This window comes from Canis lupus, chromosome 1 (assembly GCF_003254725.2).
Source record: "Canis lupus dingo isolate Sandy chromosome 1, ASM325472v2, whole genome shotgun sequence".
Lineage (NCBI taxonomy): Eukaryota > Metazoa > Chordata > Mammalia > Carnivora > Canidae > Canis > Canis lupus.
The window spans coordinates 108633774-108658071 of record NC_064243.1 but is presented as its reverse complement, the minus strand read 5'-3'; the positions used below and the strand labels follow the sequence as shown (position 1 = coordinate 108658071).

The following is a 24298-nucleotide window of genomic DNA, read 5'->3' as shown; positions in this document are numbered from 1 at the left end:
CCTTTGAGCCTACTCCGGCCCCTCCAGGAAGCGCCAGCGGCCCGTCGTTGGTCCTCCCCACAGTCCGGCTCTCATCCTGCTCGCTGCTGCGTGCCATCCCAGGCTCCCAGGGCCCGATCTGGGCAGGTGAGGCCAAGCAGGGACTTCAGAGGACGTGGGCCCCGCTGGCTGCTGCTCTCTCCCGACTCTGTCCTCATGGGTCCTGCTCATCCCCAGACTAGGGAGACCTGCACTGTCCGTCCATGAGAGTCACTTCGAGAACTGGGCGGGGAGTGGTGGGGGTGGGGGTGTCCATGTCGAAGTGGGCCCACATCCAGCACAGTCACTGGGGCCATTCCTGCTGCGGGGTCCTTGGCAATCCACAGTTGTCCCCTCTGACCCCCGGCCTGGCCCCTGCCACACTCCTATCGTGAGGATGATAGGGAAGTGCCTTGATCCCTGCATGCTGGTAAATTCCATGGCTCCGGTGAAAGACACAGATGACAAACGCTCATTCCAGAAGAAAGAAATAACTTTCTGATCAGCATCACACTCAGGCCCAAACCAGACTGAGAGCATCGGAAAAGCAAACTAGAGGCTCCTGTGTGAACACACACGCAAAGCCCTTAGTGAAAGTTTAGCTGCTCCCATTCAGTGGCGTAGATAAAGGCCAGTAAGTACAGATGGCCAAGCGGGGTTCTAGGAGGACAGTTGGTTTAACATTTGGAGACTAGTCAATGGGATTCACCGTATTAAAAACAAAGCACATCAGACAAATTTCAGCACCTTGTGGCCTTGGGTAACCCCCCTGACCTCTCTGCTCAACTGTTTTTCTCCCAAAAAAACATAGCCCAACTGTCCACTTATCTCAGAGGCTTCATTTTCATACAGAAATCTTGCCCTCATATTTTCTTCTCCCTGAGTGCGGGAGCAGAGCATGGCTGTGGGGCTGTGGGGCAGGGGTCAGAGCCCGGATAGAAGCCACGCCAGGTGTTTGAAACAGGAAGGGGTTTTGTAGGAGGATGGGGGGGAGCGCTGACAACACCCGGGGAGGTGGAGCAGTGAGCTTGGGGTGGGTCTTTGGGAGTGACCCCAGGACCGCAGCACGGAAGATCCACAGCATGGAGGCCCCCCTGGACGGTGCAGACACAGGACGGGAGGAGGACGACAGGAATCCACCAGATTCACCTTCGGGGGTGCAGCTCCACACACCTTCCTCTGCGCATACGCTTCCAGATATTTACAAACTGGTCAAGGTCCTGCGGTGCCCTTGGCTGTGTAACAGCTCCCTGGGAGCGACCTAAGTGTTTCCCAGGATCATTGAGCACTCGGCCGAAGGCTGACTCTACAAATGGTGGTGAACCACTCCAAGTGTAGACATCTCACCTGTGAAAACCCGGGTCCTTCTGTCGGCTATGTGGACGGGTTCTCTGTTTTTAATTTTTTTTTAATTTTTATTTATTTATGATAGAGAGGCAGAGGCACAGGCAGAGGGAGAAGCAGGCTCCATGCACCAGGAGCCCGACGTGGGATTCAATCCCGGGTCTCCAGGATCACGCCCTGGGCCAAAGGCAGGCGCCAAACCGCTGCGCCACCCAGGGATCCCTGTTTTTAATTTTCCAAATAGCGTGACAGCAGACGCCTTCGATGCACCGAGGAATCTCTGTCCACTTCTGAAATCCCATTTTTAAAAAGATTTCCCCTGTTCTAGAAGGTTTAGAGAAGCTGGAAATAGTAAGAAAAGAATCCCTTGGAATCCCCCACATGCACCCAAGACTCGGGGACCAGCTGGTTGATGAGCGCCGCTTGGACGGCGGTGGATCCTGTTTGCTTCTTTCCACAAAGCATCTGAGTATAAACACATCCTGGTTATTACCGTGTGTCTGTCCCCTCGGTGAGTGGCCGGGCCTGCTCGGGGCCATGACCGGTTTCCTTCCATTCTGCTTGGCGCTCTGGGGGACCGGCCTTCTGCATTATGCCTCTCCCAAACTTCCGGCCCTTTCCTCAGGGCACGTTCCCAAGAGGGCAATTAGTGGGTCAAAAGGTAAGAGCATCTGTGAGGAGTCCTTGGCACAGACCGCGAGCTTCCACTCCTTTCTAACCACCTGCATTTCTGGCCAACTGACAAGAGGAACTGCATGCATCCCGGTATAGCGGCCAACACTCCGTGCTGACGGTGTGCCAGGCGCTGTTCTGGGAGACCTTTTTGTATTGCTACAGACCTGGCTCCTTGTTTTCCCTGGCTGTATAGCGGCCGGGTACATGGAAGGGCCAAACTTATTTAGCCAGGCCCACCTGGAGAGACATCTAAGCTGTTTCCAATCTTTTGCTCCTACAAAGAAAGCTGGCATGAATATCCTGCCACGTGGGTCATTTCCAGATATGTGTGTATCTGCAGGATAAATCCCTGGAGGTAGAATCACTGGCCCAAAGAAAGGTACATTTTAATAAGTCATTTGATAGACTCTCCTGTCTTCCATCCAGGCTGTAGGGGCTTATATTTTTATTTCCCCTGATTGCCAGTAAACCTAAGCATCTTTGCATATTCCGGGCTATTTATATTTCCTCTTCTGTTGGCTCAAGTCCTAGACTCTTTGTCATTTTGTTATTAGTTTGTAGTAGCTCTTTATATATTCTGGATCTTCAGAGTCATAGACGTGACGAACATCTGTCTCTGCTGCTTATCTTTTGGCTTTATGTATGGTGACCTTTACTCAATATTTTAAAATTTTTTGGTGGTCAAGTCTCTCTTTTGTTATGACCCCAGAAAATGCCTTCCTTGATGTATGGTATCAAAAATAGAGAAATAAGTGGTTTATGAGAGAAACTAACCTCAGAGCTTCTCCCACCCAGTGTCCAGCCAAATCTCCTAAGAACATTACAGCTTGTTGGAACTGTTCCTTCTTTTCCTTCTTTTTCATGTTAGCACATAAATTAATGTCCCACTGGCAAGAAACAGTTCTTTTGATTTATGTGTGTGCGTGTGCTTGCATACACACACACACTGGTAGGGATGTGCTGAAGATGGAGGCTCGCCAGTATCTGCCAAAAAAAACTTAAGCATCTCCTGGGCTCTGACCCAATAAAACCATTCTAGGGGGTCTGAAGGGACCTTCTGGAAGAAGGGAGAAAACTCTTAATACCCACATATGGCCACCACGGCATTTGCCGGAACAGAGGAGCCAGGGGTCACAGTCCCACCCACCCACCCAGGGGGAATTTTATGGCCCTGAACAGCACCAGGAGTTCTTATTACCCATCAGTCACCCCAGGGGGAAAGAGGTCTGTTCCGAAACCCGCCCCAAAACTCCGGGTAGGTCTGGGGCCTGGACATTCTCGCAGCTGCATGAAGTAAAGCTCCTGGAAACCTCACTTCTCACCCATCAGATTGGCTCAAATTCAAGAGCTCCCTGCGGTGAGGATGTGGGGAAAGGGGAACTTCGAGCTACCCTGAGGGGACTTTGGTACAACTTCAATTTCGCAGCATCTCTCAAAATGCAAAGTGTGCGTGCACTCACTCAACAACCCTTTAAAAACTTTCTCTCGAAGCATAACACAGAGGAAAGTGCACAAATCATCAATGAACAGCCTGGTGAATTTTCCCAGAACACGAAACATGCCTGTGCCACCAGCATCCACACAAACCATGACCAGGGCCCCCCTGCAGCCTGGCTCCTGTTCCCCAGCACCGCCCAGTGTGGGGGGGCTCCCAGGGCCACCAGCGCTCTGACCTCTAACGCCATCACCTAGCATTGCCCATTCTAGAACCTCATAAAAATGGTCTCTCTCGTGTCTGGCATATTCTGCTAACATGTTGCGTGGAGCTGTGGTTTATTCATTCTGTTGACGAATTCATCACACTTTATTTAATTTGCTCCTTTGCTGATGGGCATTTGGCCGGGAGCCAGCTACAGTGATGATGCCCCTAGGAACACACGGTCCATGTGGCCTTTGGTGAACACATCCGCGTTTCGGTGGAGTCACTGGGTCACTGGACACATACGGGTTCAGTTTTAGTAGCTTCTTGGCAGTCATCTTCCAAAGTCATTTTAGCCATGTGTGCTCCTAGCAGCCACGCATGAGAGCTTCGATTAGCCGTGCTAATGTTATTTATTGTGATTGTGCTTGCATTTCCATGATGGCTGATGAGGCCGAGTATCTTTTCATGGGCTTATTAGCCATTTGTTTATCTACTTTTCATAATTTATATTCAGGATTTTGACTCATAAAGGAGTTGTATTGATTTGAAAGAGTTCTTTTTATTCTGTATAGGGAGCCTGCTGGCTTAGTTGGTAGAGCGTGAAGCTCTTGATCTTGGGGTCAAGGGTTCGAGCCCCAGGTTGGGTGTACAGTTTACCTAATAAAGTTTTTATATATGGCTTATGTATTTATATAATATATATAGTCATTTATATATAAAATATGTCATGTGTGTAGTGAAATTTCTCCCCAAAATTGAAAAATCAAGTATCTTTCAATACTTGATTTCAAAAATATTTGATTTTTCAATTTCTTCCACCCAATGACCCCATCTTAACTGGGTCATCTGCCAAGATCCAATCTCCAGATAAGGTCACAGTCGCAGGTCCTGGAGTTAGGACTTGAGTATATCTTTCTGGCAGACACAACCCAACTCACATCACCCCTCGTAACCCGCCCTTCGCCCTTTGCGTGGCCTGCTCAGCGCAAAGCACAAACCGGACTCTGTTTGCTCAAAATCAATGGGATCATATTCAGCCACAAAAAGGAACAAAGCACTAGACAGGCTACAACATGGATGAACCTTGAACACTATGCTGAGTGAAAGAAGCCAGACACAAGAGCGGGGGCACCTGGGTGGCATAGTTGGTGAAGGTAGGACTCCTGGTTTGGGCTCAGGCTCTGACTCCAGGGTTGAGATGGGATCCACGTGGGTCTGCGCTCAGCGTGGGGTCTGCTAGAGGCTCTCTCCCCGCCCCTCTCCCGTCTCTAACAAATAAGCGTTAAAAAAAAAAAAACATCTAGTGTATGATTTCATTCCTGTGAAACGCCCACAGCAGGCAAATCCACAGAGCCAGGAGGTGGATCGGTAGCCGCCCGGGTGGGAGTCGGGGTGGCGGGGGCGTGGCTGCCGGGGGGGGGCGGGTAGAAGGTTTCCGGAAGGGATGGATAGAAACGGGGTGATGGAAACGTTCTACAGCCGCACAGCTCTGAACCCCCAAGCCACCGAACTGCACGCTTTAAAGGCGAGGGTGTAGGGAGTGAATTACATCTCAATAAAGCGGTTCCGAACAAAACCGCCTGCGCGGCTCCCCAGCGCCCCCTGGAGGGAGCCCGGGCTCACTGCCGGCCCCCCGTTCACGGGCCTCCGAGCCGCGAGGCCCCCCGAGGCCCCCGGGTCGTGCTGCCCTGGAAAGGAGCTCACAGGAGCCTCGGACTCACGCCGGGCGGCCCCGGGTACAGAGACCCGCTTTGCCACGGCTCCAGCCCGACGGCGACCCGTACGGAGGCGGGGGGGGGGGGGGGGACAGCCGCAGCCGGGACCCCGCCGGCCGCCCGCGACACGCGCGCTGTGCAGACACAGGCCCCGCCGCCCGGCCCCGCCCGCTCCCCGGGCCGAACCCCTGCCGGCCGCTGCTTCCTCACCCCGGGAAACGGGGGAGGTATTTTTAGTTACAATTAACCCCCGCCCAAGCTCCCTCCTCCCCGGTGGCACATCCAATTGGTTTAATTAGGGAGGATGCAGGAGAGGCATTTCCAGTCGCCGAGCAGGTGGAGGAGGGGGAGGGGAGCTGCCCCTCCCCCACTCGCGGGCGTCCGGGGTCCCCCCTCCCCCAACAGGCAGCGCCCGCTGCCCTCCCCCGGCAGCCCACCTGGCCTCCCCCCGCCCCCGCCCCGGGCCCTCCCCCCACCTGCCCTCAAGGTGTCTGAACCGAGATCCGCGGCCTCCAGCTGTGTGACCCTGGGCGGGGGGAGGGGCGCGGGCGGGGCATTTCACCTCTAGGCCTCAGTTTCCTCATCTGGGAAATGGGGACAGTGATGTACTTTCTCAGTGCTGAGGGCTACCAGGTTGGCAGGTGCGCAGCTCCTAGCACGGAGCCTGGCAGGCAGCCCGCAGCAGGTGACTGCCCCCCCCCCTCCGCCTCCACCCTGCTCTCTATCCTGTCACCTCGCAGTCTAAACCGTACACTCTGGGGTGCCTGGTGGCTCCGTGGGCTAAGCGTCTGCCTTTGGCTCAGGCCATGATTCTGGAGTCCTGGGATCGAGTCCCACATCGGGCTTTGCGCAGGGAGCCTGCTTCTCCCTCTGCCTGGGTCTCTGCCTCTCTGTGTGTCTCTCATGAATAAATAAATACAATCTTTAAAATAAATAAACCATGCGCTCATTTGCTGGGCCACTTGCGGGGCGGACCTGGAGATACCTGTGGCCGGAGTGAATGCGACTCAACTGCACTCTTCCTCTGCCCTTCACCTGTGGTTCCCTGGGCACCTGCTGCACACCGGGTGCTGGCAGGGCTGAGGTTCAACCCGATAATGAAACAGGCAAATGATTGGCCAAGAGAATTGGGGGAGTGGGGGAGATGTTAAAATGGGGCAACGATGCGACCCCAGGCAGCAGCTGGAAGGGGGGTGCTTTGGTTTGGCTGCTCCTGCATCCTTGAGCAGCCGGGACGGAGACCAGAGAGGGGGACTGTGCTATTTTACACAAGCAAGGGTCCAAATCCAACTCAGTTTGCACCAAGCTCCACGGCGTCTTGGGAACAAAACAGCAAAATTGTCAGTTCTTTTTTTTTTTTTTTTTAAGATTTTATTTATTCATGAGAGACACAGAACGAGCGAGGCAGAGACACAGGCAGAAGAAGCAGGCTCCATGCAGGGAGCCCGACATGGGACTCGATCCCGGGTCTCCAGGATCACACCCTGGGCTGCAGGCGGAGCTAAACCGCTGTGCCACCGGGGCTGCCCAAAATTGTCAGTTCTTGAAGTTGGCAGCAGCTGAGGTTCCTGTGAGGGCGGTTTGATCTCCGTGCACTTTTTTGGCGAGGGTGAAGGCCTCTGTGGTTCACAGGCCTAACCGGGCCTCAGTTTCCCTGTTTGCATTATGAGGGTCCAGAGGCTGCTGTATCTTAGGAGGCGAGCATGTGAGGGGTGCCTGCGTGGCCCAGTGGGTGGAGCCTAGACTCTTAATTTGGCTCAGGTCAGGGTCTCAGTGTCCTCAGGTGGAGCCCCACTCAGGCTCACTGCAGGTGTCTGTTCCTTCCTCCCCCTCTCCCTCTGCCCTGCTGGTTCCCCCACCACTCAGACACATGCTCTAATAAAATCTTAACAGAAAAAAAAAGATGAGTATGTGAGTGAGTGGTGTTTGGAGGTGGGCTCTGCAGGTCTCACGTTTCTAGGCTCAGATTTGCTCAGTCCAAGGGAGTATCACGGAGCTGGATGGGGGCAAAGCAAGAATTTGAACCCCGGCAGCTTGGGCTGGAGTCTAGGTTCATGACTTCCCTGCAGTCCAGCCTGTTGGCCACACATGAGTGTTTCCAAGGACAGCCCTGGGTAACTGTGTTTATGCCCCATGGGACAGATGAAGAAAGTCATCTGTGAGCCACAGTGTGGGAGACTGATGCAAAAGTGACCCCGGCTCTTGTGCTGAGTTTGCAGCCCCCCCCCCCGGCCCCGCCCTGTAAGGGGTGGAGTCTATGGCTCCTCCCTTTAATCTGGGCTGGCCTTGAAATCTGTGGCCAAGAGAACGCAGCAGAGATAACTGGTGTCAGACCTCAGCTGGGGGCCTCAGGAGGCCTGTGCTTTCCTGGGGTCCTACCGAGCCTCTGTGTGAATAAACTGGACAGTCTGCTTGTCAAGGCCACTCCTGCTGCCCCTGGGGCCGGCCAGCAGAGCCCCGGTGCTGACCCATCTCTGGCCACAGATACACAAGCAGAGCCCTGTTGAAATCACAAGAACCGCCCAGCAGAGCCTCATATACCAACTCGTAAAATAAGGAGCTAAAAAGTAGGTGGCGTTTTGAACCACAAAGCTTTGCGGTGGTTTGTTACACAGCCATAGCCGATTGATACTGTGTGTCGGAAGAGCATGGGGGTAAAGAGTATCTAATTATTATTATAATTGGTAATTCATGAGCTTCAAATTGATGAGAATTGGAATCTCGAAAGAGAAAGAACTCAGGTCGGTGGCTTTTTTGTTTTTAAGACTTTATCATTAAAAAAAAAAGTAGAAGACGTCAGTGAAGGGAGGTAGGGGGAGAGAAGGGCAGGGAGTGGGCTAGGAGGACCAGGGGACCTCTCCCAAATGTCGGATCCGGCTGACCCTCCTTCCCTGACCTCCCCAGCCCACCGCCAGTCTCTTCTGCAGCCTGGAGGTGGGGAACCCCCAGCCACCATCTTCTGAAGACCCAGGCCCAGGAGCTCAGGTTGGGTTCCAGGCAGAGGTGAGGGCAGAAGCAGGGTGCAGGGCCTGGAGGCCTTGTCTTTGTCCTTGAGAGACCCTCAAGTGGGCGCTCAGGCCCCGGTGTCCCGGCAGGGCCCCAGGGAGGTAGGCATTGCATTGGGGGGGCCTTAGGAGGTGGGGTCCTGAAGTCGGGAACCAGGTGGGGACCGGAACAAGGTGTGAGCCTGGTGGTCACAGTCCGGACGCTGGGGTCTGTGGAGAGGGGACGAGACGCCAAGTCAGGAAGTGTGGAGGGACCTGGCCCCACGGCACAGTTAAGACCAAGGAAGAGAAAAGAAGACAAGGAGAGAGACTGAGAACCCCCTCCACCTCTTCTGATCTCTGAGGTCCCCTGGCACTCAGACCAGGCCACACCTGTCCTGGATTGGCCAGGGCAGAGCTGAGACCCCCACTGACCTGCCGGGCCCTGAACAAACATGTGCATCTCTCCTCCCCAGGCTCCTGCCCTCGTGCCCCTGGGTGCCCAAGCCCTCCTAGGTCTCTGCTCCCATCTCCCAGACTTTCTGTTGGCCCTGAGTTCATTATTCACCCACCCAGCCTGCTGGCACCAGCTCAGCTAGGTCCTCCTTCCCCCTCACGCAGTGGTGACAGGGGCAGGGGGGCCGTCTCATAGCTGTGAGGTTGCTAAGTGCACTGGCCTTTGCATATACTATTCCCTCCTCTCCCGCCTCACTCCTTCCATTCTCCTTGGTCTCGGCTACAAAGTCCCCTCTTCCAGGACATTTTCCCTAAACCTTCCATCCTGGGTCTGATGCCCACTCTGGGCTCCTCCAGTCCCTGAGTTCCTTCATCCCAGCCCTGCCTACATTGGGTCATCACTGTCCAAAGACAGGTCTGTCTCCCCCACTGGACAGTGAGCCTCGTGAGGGCAGGGCTGGGCTGTCATGGTCACTGCTATGTTCCCAGCACAGGGCAGGCACAGAAGTGCTCAGGGAATGTGCATTAAATGAATGAAAGAATGAAGAGGTGCTAAACTAAAGACTCTGGACTTCATCTAGAGGGCATAAGGGAGCCACAGAAGAGCTTTAATCCAAAGGGGCTCAAGATCTGATTTGCGTTTTAGAAATTCCAGGCAGCCTCTCAACCCTGGGCCTTTGCACAGGCTATTCCCTTGGCTTTTCTGAACTGAGTGAACCTGTACAAGTGACCTCTTCTTTCTATGCATCAATTTTCTCATCTGTAACATGAAAATAATAATTTCTCCCTCTTGGGGTTTTTATGAAGACTGAGAAGATGCTCTAAAGTTTTAAGACCTGGGGGAGTAAATGAATGTACCCTACTTCCTTGCACCTCACTTCTACCCAGTGGACTCGTATTTATCCTTCAAGGCCCAAAACAGAAGTCACTTCCTCTATGAAGTCTTTCCTGATATCTCAGAGATAGATGATGTCTCCCTCCTCTGAACAAGCTGTGTTTTATTGTTTCAGCTGTTGCTCTGGACACTCATTCCTTTCTGATGTCCATTTCCTCAAAAGCCCAAATCTTCTCAAGACCAGGACCCTCCCTGACTATGGTCAGGATATCGAATGAGGGTTTAATATATGTTGGAGATGTATGAATGGATAGACGTGGGGATGATTGGGTGGGTAGGTAGATGGGTGACAGTATGGTAGGTGGACATATTAGTGGGTAGAGGTAAGTGGATGAGTGGGTTGATGCATTTTCTGATGGATGACAAGTGGTAGATGGATGCATGGATGGCTCATGGGTAGGTGGGTAGTAAGTGAATGTGTGGTTAAGTGGGTGGATGTGTGGGTGGGCAGATCAGTATAGAGGTGGATGGATGAATGGGTAGGTGGGTAGATAGATTAATGGACAGTGAGTGGATGTATGTTTGGATGGATAGTGGGTAGATGGATGATTGATGGGTGGATAAATATATAGACAAATGGATGAGCTGATTGATGGATGGATGGATTATCTTCCCATGAAGCCTTGGAGAACCCTCAGTTCAGGGACCCATGCTGATCCTGCTCTGGAGGGGCCCAATATTGGAATCTGGAGGTCTTACCAAAGTTTGAGAGCTGCACAACCCCTAACCCAGAATCCCTAGACATTGGACACTCACACTTGTCCTGAATCTATAGATAATGCCACTCTCCTTCTAGGTTCAAACTCATTCCCATCGACCCTGGAAGACAAGAGAGGAGGGTTGTGGTTCTTCACCAGACATCCCCATATGCCCCTCCCACCTGCTCCTTCCCCAGGGAATCCCTCTATCAGGACACACTGAGTCATCATTTAAGAAAGTACTAGTCCTGGGGTGCCTGGGTGGCTCAGTCGATTGAGCGATTGAGCTACGGATTTTTTATTTCAGTTCAGGTCATGATCTCAGGGTCGTGAGATCAAGCTCTCCATCTGGCTCTGCACTCAATGCAGGGTCTGTTTTTGTCCTACCCCCTGCTGCTCCCTTCCCCTACTCCTCCCACTCATGTGCACAGGGGTGCCCTTGCTCGCCCTCGTGTGCGTGCACTCCCTAAAATAAAATAAACAAAGTATTTTTTAAAAAGGAACTAGTCCTTTAAGGAAAAGTAGAGCCTTCCAATGGATGGGCAGACCTGGAAGGAGCAAACTCAGCTCGGAAAAAGTGGGCATCAGGAAATCTACGATCACCTCTCCAGCTCCACAGTTATGCAAGTGAATTACTGTATTACTCATGCACTTAATCCCAGAAGGTGGGGGAAACCTTCATTTGGAGGCGGGGCCTGGCGTGTTGGGGCGTGGCCTTACCTGGAGGCCTGACAGTCATGTGTGGCTGAGCTTCCGTGTAGCCCCCCATGGGTTGGCCCTCTGGGCTGAAGGCTGCACTCTGCCCTGGCAGGGAGGTGGAGGGGTGCAGGCTGAGACCCTGCATAGGCGGGTCCCAGCGTTGATACGTCCCCGGAGAGCATTAGGCCCTCTCTCCCCAGCTTCTCCCTGTACCTGTGCGGTTGGATTGATCGATCATTGGTTGCACGATGCGTCTCCGGGCGTTAATGAACCTGGGAGAGGGTTATGGAAATAAAAGGAAGGTGTAAGAGGAAGTAGGGGAGAGGCAGAAAAGAACACACGTAGACAGAGCTGGAAGGAGAGGACCGGGATGCGGCGGGGGGTCGGAGAGGCTCCCAGGGCCTCGGGAGCCTCCTTCAGCACCGCGGACAGCGCCCGGCCTCCCGCCCGGGGCTGGGGGCTCGGCGACCCGCGCAAGCCTCCCGCGCTGCTCACCAGTTGTTGACCTGCAGGATGGTGAGCCCCGTGTCCTGCGCCAGCTGTTTCTTCTGCTCCTCCGAGGGGTACGGGTGCTGTGGCCACCAGCAAGAATCACCCTGCCTGCCCAGCCTGCCACCTGAGCCCCAAGGCCTGGCCCCGTGGGGATGGTGAGCCTAGGCTGGAGCAGGGCCTGGAGAGCCAGCTCGTCTGAGCCGCTCCAGGCTCCCCCAGGGCCCAGTGGAGGGAAGTGGAGCCAAGCTTCAGGCAATTATGCCTGTGGGCGCCCCGCCTCTTCCAGCAATTAGATGCTAATTGACCGGTTTCATTAGGGAGACCGAAGCTCAGGGTGGGGGCTCGGAGACTTGGAAGAGGCAAAACCCAGCACGGGCCCTCTCTGAGTCTCTGTCAGGGTCCTGGTCTGTGCGTGTCTCTCGTTGTCCCTGTCCCCGTCCCTCTGTGACTCCCCGACTCCCTGACTCTCTTCCTGTCTGTATCTTCCCCGCTCTCCCCCTCCCCCACCCCGATGCAGCGTGGTGCACTGGTTAGGGCTAAACTGCCTGCATCTGCACCCACTTCTGGCTAGGAGACCGCTAGGCTCCTCACCTACTCCTCACAGCCCCATCCATCATAGGCTCTATTTGGTGATGACTGATGGGGGGCGGGTGGGTTGGGGGCAGGACTGGGTGAGTTTCGAGCCTTTAGAAGCACCACAGGTTGCACTCACAGATGCTCTCCCCTTTGAGATTTACCCTCAATACCCCGCCCCCGTGCCTCAGTCTCCCATCTCTGGGTCTCTCTCAGGGCCTCGGCCTCTGTGCAGCCATCCTTTTCCTTCGCACCCTATGCCCACCCTGCATCTGGGCCCCAGGGCTCTCACCGAGAGGTGCTGAAACAACCAGGCTCTCATGATATTGGTAGCCACCTTGGGGAAGATCCCCCTCTTCTTATTCCGCCGCCGCTCCTGGTCCAGCTCCTCGTCCTCTCCCCCAGAACTCGGAGAGGCCACACTTGTGTCTAGTCCGTCTCCTGAGGGGGGATAGGCATGCTGTGATGGTGGGCAGTGAGGGAAGAGGCCAGGGGGACCCAGAACCCTCCCCCAAGAGAGCGCTCCACACTCCAGTCGTCCTCGCGCCTCTGGAAATACTACTTGCTGTCTAACTTCAATCCTCAGACCAACCTCCACATTTCCCCTTCACCTCCCAGGCTTCTTACCTTGGTCGCTGGAGTTGTCCCCACTCTGGGAGGCGAGGCCCCCACTGGATGGACCCGGGGTCCCCAAATGTACAGATCCGCTGTCCTCATGGTCTCTAATCCATGCATTATTCTGGAAAACAAGAGCTGGAGGTCAGTGCCAAGGCTTGGGGGCACTAGATAGCACAGTGGCTGAGGCCGTGGGCTCTGGAGCTGGGACCCCTGAGGGTAACGCCTGTCCCTGCCTCTTTCCTGGCTGTGTGACCTTGGGTAATGTGCTTCGCTTCTCTGTGCCTGTTTCCTCAACTGGAAAACAGAGGACAACACCTGTCCCCACCTCACAGAGTGTGGTGAGGGCTCAGTGAGCTGGTTTACATCAAAGGCACAAAGCTTTTGGGGGACCTGGGTGGCTCAGTAGTGTAGCGTCTGCCTTTGGCTCAGGTCGCAATCCCAGGGTCCTGGGATCGAGTACTGCATTGGGCTCTCTCCAGGGAACCTGCTTCTCCCTCTGCCTGTGTCTGTGTCTCTCATGAATAAATAAGTAAAATCTTAAAAAAAAAAAAAAGTGCAAAGTTTCAATCCTGGGTTTCAGCACACACACAAAAAAGAAAGGCGCATTGTAATTGTCCAGTAAAGATGTGCTTATACAGGTCCACAGCATCTTATCTGAAATCCTTGGGGGCCAGCAGTGTTGCAGAATTCAGAACTTTTCACATATTTATTTATTTTTAAAAGTAATCTCAAGCTCACGACCCTGAAGATCAAGAGTCACCTGGTCTATGGATGGAGCCAGCGGGGCGCCCCTGGAACCCTTGCCAGCTATAGACAGTAAATCCCTGCTCCCACGAGCCTCGAAGTTCATAACACCCCCAGCGGGGGCCGGGGCTTAACCTCGTCATCGAACTCATTAACATTTCTGCAGCAAAATGGATGAATATTTAACTGAGTGGAATAAATAAAGGCTATAAATAGCCTCTCATTAGTTCAGGTCAGACTTTGCTGCCAAATGAGTTTGCACTAAACTTCTAGGGGATAAAACACAACTTTCACTTTTCAGATGGGGGGTGGGTCTCTGAATTGCAGATGGATGAAGGGGGGGCAGTTCGGGTTGCGCTTTCTTTAGTCCAAACTCTGATACATTTTGAGGAACTTGACAATGCATTGGATCCGCCTGCCCAGGGCCCAGCTCTGTGTCCTAGGGAGGCTGCCCCGCCCCCCCAGAGATTGCATCAACACCTCTTTATCATTTGGTTAAAGGATCAGTTCAATTGTTGAGAGGCAGACCCAGTACCCCACCTGCCCTGCTGACTGCCCTCCACCCTGCCAGCCCTGCCCGACATGGCCCACTGCCGGGTGCTGCATCATCTGTGTCCTGCAGGGGCAGAGCTAGAGATGCCAAAGCTCAGAGAAGGCTTCTCCAGGTGTGGTATGTCTGTGTGGAATTGTGTGTGTGAGTGCATGGTGGACGGATGTGCAAACTGAAGGCTCCTGAGCTTGGCTGCCACCATCACCTCCGGCTGTTCCCCATCAGTGTGCCTGATTCTGTCTCGCGACTGCTGTGTGGTGCATGTCAGTGTGCTTGTGCCTGTGCCCGAGATGGCATGGTTGAGAGTTACATGTGTGGAGCTGAGACACACAGCGGGACTGATATGTAGTTGTGTCCCATTTGAGATGGCCAAGTGGCTGTGTAGGCCACGTTTTTCTAAGTTCGTGGCTGTTGTTTGAGGGGTTGGCTGTCCTCTGTCCTCTTTTTTTTTTTTTTTTTTTTAATGGCTGTCCTCTTTGTGAGACAGTGTGTGTGGTTATGGCACAGGAGGCTTTGTGACTCCATGGGGCTGGAGCATTGCCATGGGTGTGTATGGGAGGCCGGGTGAAGATACGGAATACGGCTATGTCTCTGAGTGGGGGCTCTAGTGGAGCATGTGCAGATTACGGGGCACATGTGGGCCAGAGGGTCCCTGTGACTGCTGTGTGCAGCATGCCTGAGTCTACGTGCAGTACAACTGCGTGCCTGTGTCTGGGTGCAGGTGTCATGTTGTATCATTGCTGTGTGTGCTGGTAGCATGACCACCATGTGGGGGTGGCCCTGTTTAGGATCTGTGCTGCTGGGACGCCTGGATGGCTCAGTGGTTGAGCATCTGCCTTCGGCTCAGGTCATGATCCTGGGGTCCTGGGATTGAGTCCTGCATCGAGCTCCCCGCAGGGAGCCTGCTTCTCCCTCTGCCTGTGTCTCTGCCTCTCTGTGTGTCTCTCATGAATAAATAAATAAAATCTTAAAAAAAAATACAGGATCTGCGCTGATGTTTATGGGATTGTCAACAAAACTCATCCATCTGCCTCTGGGGCTTGGGCTGCTGGGTGGCATGGTGCGTGTGCCTGGGGCCGCAGTCCAGCTGTGATGTGGGGAGGGTGCCACATGTATGCGCGCGTGGAGGCCTGGGTTTCTGAGTGTGGCAGGATCTGGGGCCGCTTGGCTCCGTTTACCTCCATGTGGCTGTTGTGAGGCCGGATGTGCTCTACAAGCGTGGGTCTCAGTCAGGTGATATGCTGTGTGACACTGTTACGCGGCTGGGATGTGTGTGTTTGAGTGTGTGGTACGTGCTGTTGTCTAGCTGTGAGTGAGAATGGCCGTCAGTGAGTTGTGTAGCTGTGTCTGACACTGTGTGGGTGTAGCTGAGTCTATGGGAGTGTGTGTGTGTGTGTGTGTGCGCGCGCGCACTGCCATCCAGCTGTGTTCCGGTCTGTGTAGCTGTGGCATCGCTGGCGTGTGCCCCGTGCTCACACATGTCTGGCTGTGGCTGCCTGAGGCTGGGGGTGCGTGTGCTCCTTCACGCGGTAGCCCGGCTATGTCTGCTCAGGGCTTTGGTCATGGGGTGATGCCCGGCGCCCCATCCCTGACCCACCTGATCTGGGAGGCTGGGGCAGGAGGGCGGGTAGTCCTCGAGGTCCTCCCTGCAGCCGCCATCCCGATCCTCGATGACCAGGTCGATGGGCATCTTTCCCTTGAGGCAGGTGATGTAGCGGTGACAGAAGTTGTCGCACAGGTCGTGGACCTGAGGGGGCACCGGGGTACTGGGGGGGCCACCCGGGGGCCAGGGCTGGGGTGTACAGGGGTGGGGGCAGCATTCTGCTCCAGCTCCAGTGGGCAGAGAGCCTGAAGGAGGGGTGGAAGGGGTGAGAAGGGGAGGGATGGGGGGGCAGGCGAGGGTGGGAGGGGATGTGAGAAGCACTCACCTTCTCCAGCTCCAGCAGGTGGAAGCGGAGCACCTGAATGGCCTGTATCATCTGAAAACAGAGATGGAGATGGGAAGAGACAGAGGAGGGGAGGAGGGAGGGGCAGAGGGAAGGAGAGAGAGGGAGAAGGACAAGAGGAGGAGGAGGGAGGGGGGAGAGGAGAAGGTTGGGGAGGAGGGAAGGAAAGAAAGAGAAAGAGGGTGAAGGACAAGGGGAAGAGGAAGGTGAGAGGAGAGGGAGGAAGGGAAAGAGTGAGTTAGAATGACAAAGACAGAGGACAGAGAGGCAGAGAGGGACAGAAGGGGGGGCCGCAGAGAGCAACAGAGAACAGAGACCCAGAATTAAGGGAAGATGGAACGTGAGAGAGTCAGAGACAAAGAAAGAGAAGCAAGAGGTGGAAGAGACAGAAAATCCTTTTGATCCGTTGCATGAAGTCCCGCTATAATACCCCATCTCAGCCCCCTGCCCCCTGCTCCACTTCCCACTTTGACTGTAAACTACATTTCCCAGAGCCCTTTGCCAAAGGGCTCAGCCAATAGGAAGCCCCGGCGGGAGCCAGAAAGCAAAAGAAAGGGAGAAGTGGGGGTATTTCTCCTTCCCTGCCCCTCTCCTCTGTCCTCTCCCCGCTGCAGCCCTGTTCCTGCACTCGTCCCCGCACCCATCCCGGCGTGGGCTCGGTTGTCCCGGCTGAAGCACAGCTAAATGCCTACTGAGTCCCTGGTCTGTGCCAGGTGCTGTTCTAAGAGCCAGACTCCTGTTAGCCCCATTTTATCCACACACAGGAATCTCTCCTAGCTACAGAGGAGGAAACTGAGGCACGGGGAGATGCAGCTCCGTGTCCTGGGTCACAGAACTAGTGAGTGGCAGAGCTCGGATTGGAAGCCAGGCCATCCATCCCCGTTCTCAAGCTCTTGGCTAGACTCACTGCAAATGGGCAACAATGATGGCTGTTTGAAAAAGCGTGTTAGGTGACCTCTCTACAGGTGGCCACAACCAACCCCAGGGCCTTGGAGGGGGGGACAGGAGGAAGGGGCATCGGGGAGGGTGCAGGTCTCACCAGATTGTCCAGCTCCGGGTTGGAAGAGAAGAGAGGCCTCTCAGAGCGGACCTGGGAGGAAGAGAGAGTCCGGGGAGGGCGCGTCCCGTGTCCTTCCCACCTCTGCTCACTGCCCACCCCCCCAGCACACACAGCAGAGGGGGGTGCCCACCTGCTTGGCAAAGGCAGCGATGTCCTCATTGAAGGAATCAGAGGAGCACACGTCACCGCCTGGAGGTGCGCCCACCCCAGCCCCGGCCCCGTCACGGGGCGAGCACGTGGCCAGTTCACATTTCTCAAAGACCAGGGCCAGCAGTGGGAAGAGCGGGTGTCTGGGGGAAGCAGGAGAGAAGGTTCGTGAGGGGAAGGAGGGGATGTGCGGAGTGTGGGGCACCTGGGGGGAGGGACAGAAGACCCAGAGGAAGACATGGAGAGACCAAGACAGAGCAAGGAAAGTCAGAGAAAGGAGCCCGCATCCCAAGACCCCACGGAGCCTTCAGTCCTGCCCCGACTCACCCGTAGATCTCATCCTTCTCTCTCCTCAGGCCATCACTGTCCAAGCCCGGGGGCTGGGGTTGGGGAGGCCGGTGGGGGCCATAGGGCCCCGGGGCTCTCGGTGCTGAGGCCACTGCCTCCGAGAAGCCAGCCAGGGCTGCGGTGCTGTCCACGATGCCTGGGTAGTGGGGCAGCTCATCATACTGGGGGGAGGCGAGAGGGGGAGAGCCCCAAGGAGGCATCAGGAAAGCTCTACCCTGGCACCCAGGAGAGGCCCCTCCCTGTCCCCAGAGTCAGCCCTTCCATTCTCCGTGTCTGAGCCCTGCCAGCTTTGGACCCATGGTCCCATGGGGCTGGGGTGGAGCTAAAGGTCCTGTCCCAGGGTCTTCTCTTATACGCCTGGCCTGTGAAAAATGTCCCCTCCCAGATTCTCAATGTGTGGGCAGAAAGGTCCAGAGGAGAGAGATGACCCAGATCTCAGGTCTAAGGGTTGGGGTGGGTGGGGGTCAGGGATCAGCTGATGTAACTCCCAGCTCCTCCCGGAGCCAGGAGGGTAGGCAGGAGGTGAGAGAGTGTGGAGAGAGAGACTAGGAGCAAGATGCAAGAGAGAGACACAGGGGAGGACAGAGAGGATGGAGGAGAGAAGATACAGGAGAGAGAGAGAGAGAGAGAGAGAGAGAGAGGCTCACTCATGGACACTTACCACAACAGCAGCACATCATTTATGCATAAATGTATGTCTACACTGTCCACCCCAACTTCAATTTCATCTCATAGTTATCACATATGCACATCTGAGTGTGCCTTAACAACCTGTCACACGCCCCTTGCCATGTGAATGCACCCCCCCCACACACAGAGCCAAACACCAGATGCAGCAATGAAAGAATGAGTGGGTCAATAAATGAATGAATGAATGAATGAAGGAGGCATTCTGCACAGCACCTGGCACACATTCCACAAACACTTGTTGAACCAAAGCGTAAACCTGCACGACCGCAGAAACCCACTTGTGCAATCGGCCCAGAGCGAAGCGCTGTCATCACACAAGCACGCAGGCTGCGGAGGCCGGGGGACCTTAGGCACCCAGGCCAAGCCCTGTCCCTGCGCTTCGGAAATGGCTCAGAGAAGCAGAGATTCCAACAGAAGGACGCAGGCATCCCCGCCCTGGGGCGCCCTGGCACCCAGGGGTCCGTGTGTGTGTGTGTGTGTGTGTGTGTGTGTGTCCCTCTCTCCGTGTCTTTCTCTTCCTCCTCTCCTAACTTCTCCTGAGCCCCAAAGTTGAATCCAACATTTCCGCGCCATGCCTCGCACCTCCTAAGACGGGCAATGGGATCCTGACATCCTGCCACGTCCCCACCCCCTGCACCCCCAAAGGTGCATACTCACCTCCTCACCTTCATCTCCTCTGCTCTCCCCATCCTCAGAACCAAAGAAGACAGAACCTCTGGCCCCGCCTGGTGAGACACCCCCTCCCCCAGCACTGTCCCCACCCCTAACCCTCAGGAGGACTTGGAACAAAAGTAGACCGGAGGGGAGGACTGGGGAGGGCAGAAGGGGAAAGTGGGTGGCAGAACGGACCGGCATGGAGCAGGAGACCCAGGGGCAGGGGAGACCCAGGGTGGGGGGGCCCAGAGAGAGGAGACCCAGGGGTGGAGAGAGGAGGAGACCCTGGCTGGAGAGAGCGGGGACCGGAGCAGAGCCAGGGGAGAGCCAGAGCAGAGAGAGGAGGAGACACCAGGGTGGAGAGAGGGGGAGACCCGGAGCAAAAACAGGGGAGACCCGGGGACAGAGAGAGGAGACTCCAGCCGGAGAGAGGGGGAGACCCCAGCCCGAAAGAGGGGGAGACCCGGGGCAGAGACACGGGAGACCCAGGGGTGGAGAGAAGGGGTAGACCCCGAGCAGAGACAGGGGAGAGCCGGGGGCAGAGAGACGGGAGGGAGGCAGAGAAAGAGACGGAGGAGGGGGCGGGACGGGTGCGCGGCCCCAGACCTACCCTCCCGGCCATGGGCTGAAGCCGGCGGCAGCTCCCGGGTCCCTCCAGGGCCTGGCCGGCGGGGCGGGCGCAGCCCGGGGCAGCGGCCCCCGACGGGCCGCGGTGCGGACGCCAGCGGGTGGGGCGGGAGACCGGGGGCCCGGCCCCCCGACCCCCGCCGCCGTCAGTGGCCGGCGCCGGGCAGCGCGGAGGCTGCGCGCATGGACCCCCGGCGCCCTCCCCCCCCGGGGGTCACGGCGAGGGGCTCATGCCGGCGGGGGCAGGGGTGAGCGGGGGCGCGGGCCCCCGGTCCCTCCCCGCCCCCACCCCCGCCCCGGGTCCCGGGAGGATCGGAGCGGCCCGAGGCCGAGGACCGGGAGACGGGGAGGGGGCGGCGGGGCGCGGGGCGGGGGCGCGGGGCGGGGGCGCGGGCGGCGGGGGTCCCCGCGCGGGGTCCCGGCGGCGGGCCGGAGGGCTGCGGGCGGCTGGGCGGCTCGGTGTCTCCCCGCCTCCCGGTCTCTCCCGGTCTCTCCCGGTCTCTCCCTCTCTCTGTGGTCACATCCGGAAGTTCCACATCGAGATGCTTAACCCGCTGTCCGCCGGTGGCTGGGCCGCGGGCGGGGCGGGCGGCCCTCCCTCCTCCCCCTCCCCTCCTTCCCCTCCCCTCCCCTCCCCTCCCCTCCCCTCCCTCCCCCACCTCCCCTCCCGCCTCCCGCCTGCCTCCCCTCCGCCTCGCCCTCCCCCCACCCCCGGCGCCGCCGCCCTCAGGGCGGCCTTTGTGTCGGGGTCTCCCCGGGTCCCCACCCCGGCCCCGCCCCCCGCCCCCCGCGCGGGCCTCCCCGCCGCCGCCGCAGGTCTCCGCCCGCCCGCCCGGCCCCGCTGCCCGGCTCCGCGTCCCCGCTCCCTTCCTCTCCTTGCCCTTCCCTCTTTGTCTCTCTGTCTCTTTGTCTCTCTCTCTTGGTCTCTGTCCGTCTGTCTCTAGGAGACGAGCACACAGAGGAGAGAACTGGAGGCTGGGAGGTCTCGAACCAGACCCCCTATTTTAGTTTCTCTTCTGGCTCTGGGCCCCCTAACTTCTCTCCCCCGGGAGCCGAGGATGCTCTGTGCCTGGTCTGAAGACATCTGCGTGCGCGCGCGCATCTGGCTTGTCTGGTTGTGGGACGATGCCCGGGGATGTGCTATGCCCTGGGGCCCGGCGTGTGTTTGCAGGGTTGTTGGTGTCTCTGAAGATGAGGAGTACCTCGGGGGTGAGTGTCGCCTGACTTTGTACACACACAGTCTGGGCCTCGCATGTCAGAGTGTCAGCCCGTGCCTGGCGTGTGTATGTGCACGTGGGTGGTTGGCCTGGAGGCATCCCTGTGTCCCCCTGCCTGTTTTCCACCCCCGCCCCCCCTCCCCCCCCGGCCCCGCCTCTTACGAGGGTCTCGGGGCTCTCTGTGCAGTTTGTGCAACCTCCAGAGCTGAGGGTAAATCGTGTGCCTGCTCCCGCATCTGTCAGAGGGCAGGTCGGAGGTTGTTATCTGGGTCCTGGAGGATCTGGGACCCACACGGCCTTTGCAGCTAGTGTTCTAGTGAGATAGAAGAGGGTTCTGCGACAAAAATTACTATGGAGCACGACTGTGTGCTGGGCGCCTGGAGACCGAGCGGGGAAGCAAGACAAACTTCCTGGCTTCCTGGCACTTGCATTCAGTTGGGGATGGTCGGGGAGGGAGTAGACCAGTAAGTAAATGTGTAAGTGTAAAACAATGCCTGGAGGTGACAAGTGCTCCAAAGCAGAGCACAAGGGGAACAGAGATGATGATATAAGCTGGACAGCGAAGGCCCTCACAGGAGGTGACATCAGGGCAGAGACCTGAAGAAGGTGAGGGAGGGAGCCAGGTGGATGGCCCAAGGAAGACCCTTGTGGGAAGCAGAGGAATAGCAGGTGCAAAGGCCCTGGGGCAGGAATGTGCCTGGAGTGTTGGAGGAACTGAGAGGAGGTCAGCGAGAGCAGAGGGCAGGTGGGAGAAGAGAGACACTGGGATTCATTGTCTCACTGTCTTTTTCCACATTAGGGGTCTTTATCCTCTGGTGTCCTCAAATTCCTGAGGGGATGTGCGAATGTGTGTCAGGAGGCCCACGAACTCCCTGAAATCGCAATGATGGGCTCTCCCAGGGAAATGACCCCTTGTTTTCATCCTCTGGACCCCCAGGAGTTACCTACCATCACTCCTGAGAGACCTGGCCAAAGAGAAACGAGACAGAGATGGAGAAGGAAGGGGGCCGGGACGAGATCCAGGAAGAGGGGGACAGAGTTGGGGGCCAGAGATCCAGGGGGGGACAGAGACCCAGAGAGAGGGAGTCAGTGAGACAGGGGCGGAGGCAGCGTGCCCACCCCTGCTGGGCTCGCTAAGGATATTTTTATGACCCTCATAAACAGCTCTGCTCTGCGGCAACCTGCCTCTCGGTCCTCTGCTCTCGCGGAAGCCAGCCACCAGCCACCAGCCACCAGCCACCGCCGCCAGGGTGAGCCAGCTGGAGCTGCAGCAGGAGGGGTTGCCGAGGACGGCAGCAGCACTTCCCGCTGGGAGAGGGCCAGCGAGCAGGAGCAGAGGCTGTGAGGAGGCCCGCAGCCCTGCTCCCCCCCACCCCAGGAAGGTCTCCGCCTCCCCAACCTGGGGCTCGGCCTCACCCCAAAACACACCCCCCCCCCGCCCCACCTCTCTGGCTCTGGCCCTCTGTCCCGTGCCCTCCTCTCTCTGTCCCTGACTATCCTTGGAACCTCCCAGGCCCACCGACCCCCAGCTCCCCCAGCCTGGTTGTCCCTCGGTGTCCCCCACCCAGGCACCCAGGTTCCAGACCCCTCTCAGCACCTCTTCTCTCTCAGCCTGTCTCCCCATCTGCTGGACAATGGGCTTGGGGGGGCAGTACCCTGGGGACCTTGGCCGACTCTGGGAGCCCCTGTGTCAGGGACACTGCCCCTAAAGCCCTCCGGAGCAACTGTCCCTTGGGCGACGCTGGCCCTTTAAGGAAGGCGGAAGGGAAGGGGGCCCAGGGAGCCTTTAATCACTGCCACACACCCCGCCCCCCAGATAGGGGTTTTGGAGCAGAAAATTAATTTAAATCACTTTTTAATTAAAGATGCAAAGCTCTTCTGTCTGCTACCCCCTCCCCGGCCCCCCGCCCACTGCCTTCAGTTGAGGTTCAGGGTGGGAGGGCTAGGGGTCCGGGCCCAGGCTCCCTTTCCATCTTGGGGGTTATGCTGAGGCTCCCCCCTCCCCCCTTTCAATTCTGAAAACAAGAAGTGTGGCCTGATGTGACAGTCCCAGTGGGGAGCATGTAGACAGAAGGCAAGAGGCCACTGTCTTCACTGGGGTGGGGCGTCCCAGTGAGGCCAGGGGGGCGGGGAGCCAGGCAAAAACAGTGCTGGGAAGAGTCGGGAAGCAGGGGGGGACAGAGACAGCAGTCATCTTTGCCATTGCTCTGAGCTCCGAGGACGCTGCACCCCCGAACAGGGAGGAGGGCCTTGAGTCCTGGGCATAAATCTTTTTAATTAAAGAGAGGAGTGAAATGTTGGCAAGGGGAACATAGGAGTGTCTGGAAAACTGGTGGAAGGAGGGGCGAGGGGGCCTGCAGTTTTCTCACTGCCACGCCCCCAGCCTGTAGGTCTTCACACACACACACACACACACACACACACACACACACACACCCCAGTCTCATCTCTCTCGGACCTCAGCCCTCCTCTGCGGAGCTGCCTCCCTTAAGTGGTACTTGGACCCTCGGAGGCTGTGTCCCAGGGGAGGGAGCCAGTGGGGTCCAGGCCTGGAGCCTTGGGGGTGTGGCCCACGCTTGCTGACCCCATATGGCCGCATCTCCTGCTGGTCCCTTGTGGCCCTGGCTCCCAGGGTGCTGTTTGGACGCCTGGGTCCAAGCATTCGGGAGTGTGCATGTCTGCCTTTCTCACTGGGGGTGTGTGGCTCTGATGGACCCAGACCCCCAGGGGAGCCTGGGAGGGGTGTCACCTTCCAGCCCTACCCCATCGAGCCCTCCAAGAGTAGACCTGGGGGACCTTCAGCTTACCCCCCAACACTGGTCCATCCCCACCCTTGTCTGCCTACCTCTCAGCAGCCTGGGAGGACCCTCAGCTCAGCTGTCTCTGGGGCTTCACCCACCAGGCGGCTGTGATCCCCAGGACCCCCAGCCATCCCGGCAATCAGCCCTCAATGGACAGAGTGACCAAGGAGCTGCTCAGGGGTCCCCCTGGTCTTCCGTCATGGTGCCACAAGCTCTCTGCCTCAGTTTCCCCTCTGTCCCCAGTTCAGCGTTGGTGTCTCCATCTCTCTCACTCCGTCTTCACTCCTAGACTCTCTGTCAGGATCTGTATTTGCTCAGGGGTGGGGATGAAGGGGCCCCAAAAGAGGGCTCTGTCGTGGGTGTGTGTCTGTCTGCCTCACGCGTCTCTCTTCTTGTCTGTCTCTGTGGGTCCTTTTCTCTGGCGGGTCTCTGGGTCCCTCCCTCCCCCTAGCTCATCTCTCTCTCTGTCTCTGGGGACTGCTGTCTCTCGGCCTCTCCCCCCTTCTTTTCCCATCCTCCTGCCTCCCTGTCTCCCCCTCGCCCCCAGCGCCCTGCCCAGGCCCTTCACAGACACGTCGCCCCAATGCTCAGTGCCTCCCCTGCCTGGCTCCGGGAGAGGGAAACATTTATCTTGGCGGGGGGACCCCCCCTCCTCGCGCCCACCCCTCCGCCCGCCTCCCGGGCCCATCCATCACCCGGGCTGGC

The 24298-nt window shown here is 57.2% G+C and overlaps 1 protein-coding gene across 5 annotated transcripts; it reads right to left on the bottom strand.

The window, feature by feature from the left end:
- Positions 1 to 8117: 8117 nt before the first annotated feature.
- Positions 8118 to 19778, bottom strand: MEIS3 (Meis homeobox 3). Of its 5 annotated transcripts, none has more exons than XM_025424511.3 (13): positions 19559 to 19778; positions 17584 to 17765; positions 17240 to 17399; positions 17089 to 17139; positions 16032 to 16082; positions 15701 to 15850; positions 12819 to 12930; positions 12484 to 12632; positions 11622 to 11698; positions 11340 to 11398; positions 11148 to 11226; positions 10486 to 10548; positions 8118 to 8609 (listed from the first exon to the last, which is right to left on the bottom strand). In XM_025424511.3, the coding sequence occupies exons 1-13, from the start codon at positions 19568 to 19570 to the stop codon at positions 8525 to 8527; spliced, it is 1230 nt and encodes a 409-aa protein (XP_025280296.1). In that variant the 5' UTR covers positions 19571 to 19778; the 3' UTR covers positions 8118 to 8524. The 5 variants fall into 5 exon arrangements, with proteins under 5 accessions (XP_025280296.1, XP_035568298.1, XP_025280292.1 ...); XM_035712405.2 differs by lacking the exon at positions 19559 to 19778 and adding an exon at positions 18573 to 18722 and having other exon boundaries at positions 8120 to 8609; positions 15701 to 15799; XM_025424507.3 differs by lacking the exon at positions 19559 to 19778 and adding an exon at positions 18573 to 18722 and having other exon boundaries at positions 8124 to 8609.
- Between the last annotated feature and the right edge of the window lie 4520 nt (positions 19779 to 24298).

Coding starts and splice junctions, on each gene's coding strand:
- MEIS3 (XM_025424507.3), bottom strand. CDS start 18,722: ATGCCTGCGTCCTTCTGTTGGAATCTCTGCTTCTCTGAGCCATTTCCG. Junction 15,851..16,031: donor ACCTGCTGGAGCTGGAGAAG/GTGAGTGCTTCT, acceptor GTGCCCCCTCAG/GTCCACGACCTGTGCGACAA. Junction 11,699..12,483: donor GGTTGTTTCAGCACCTCTCG/GTGAGAGCCCTG, acceptor TGGTGGCCACAG/CACCCGTACCCCTCGGAGGA.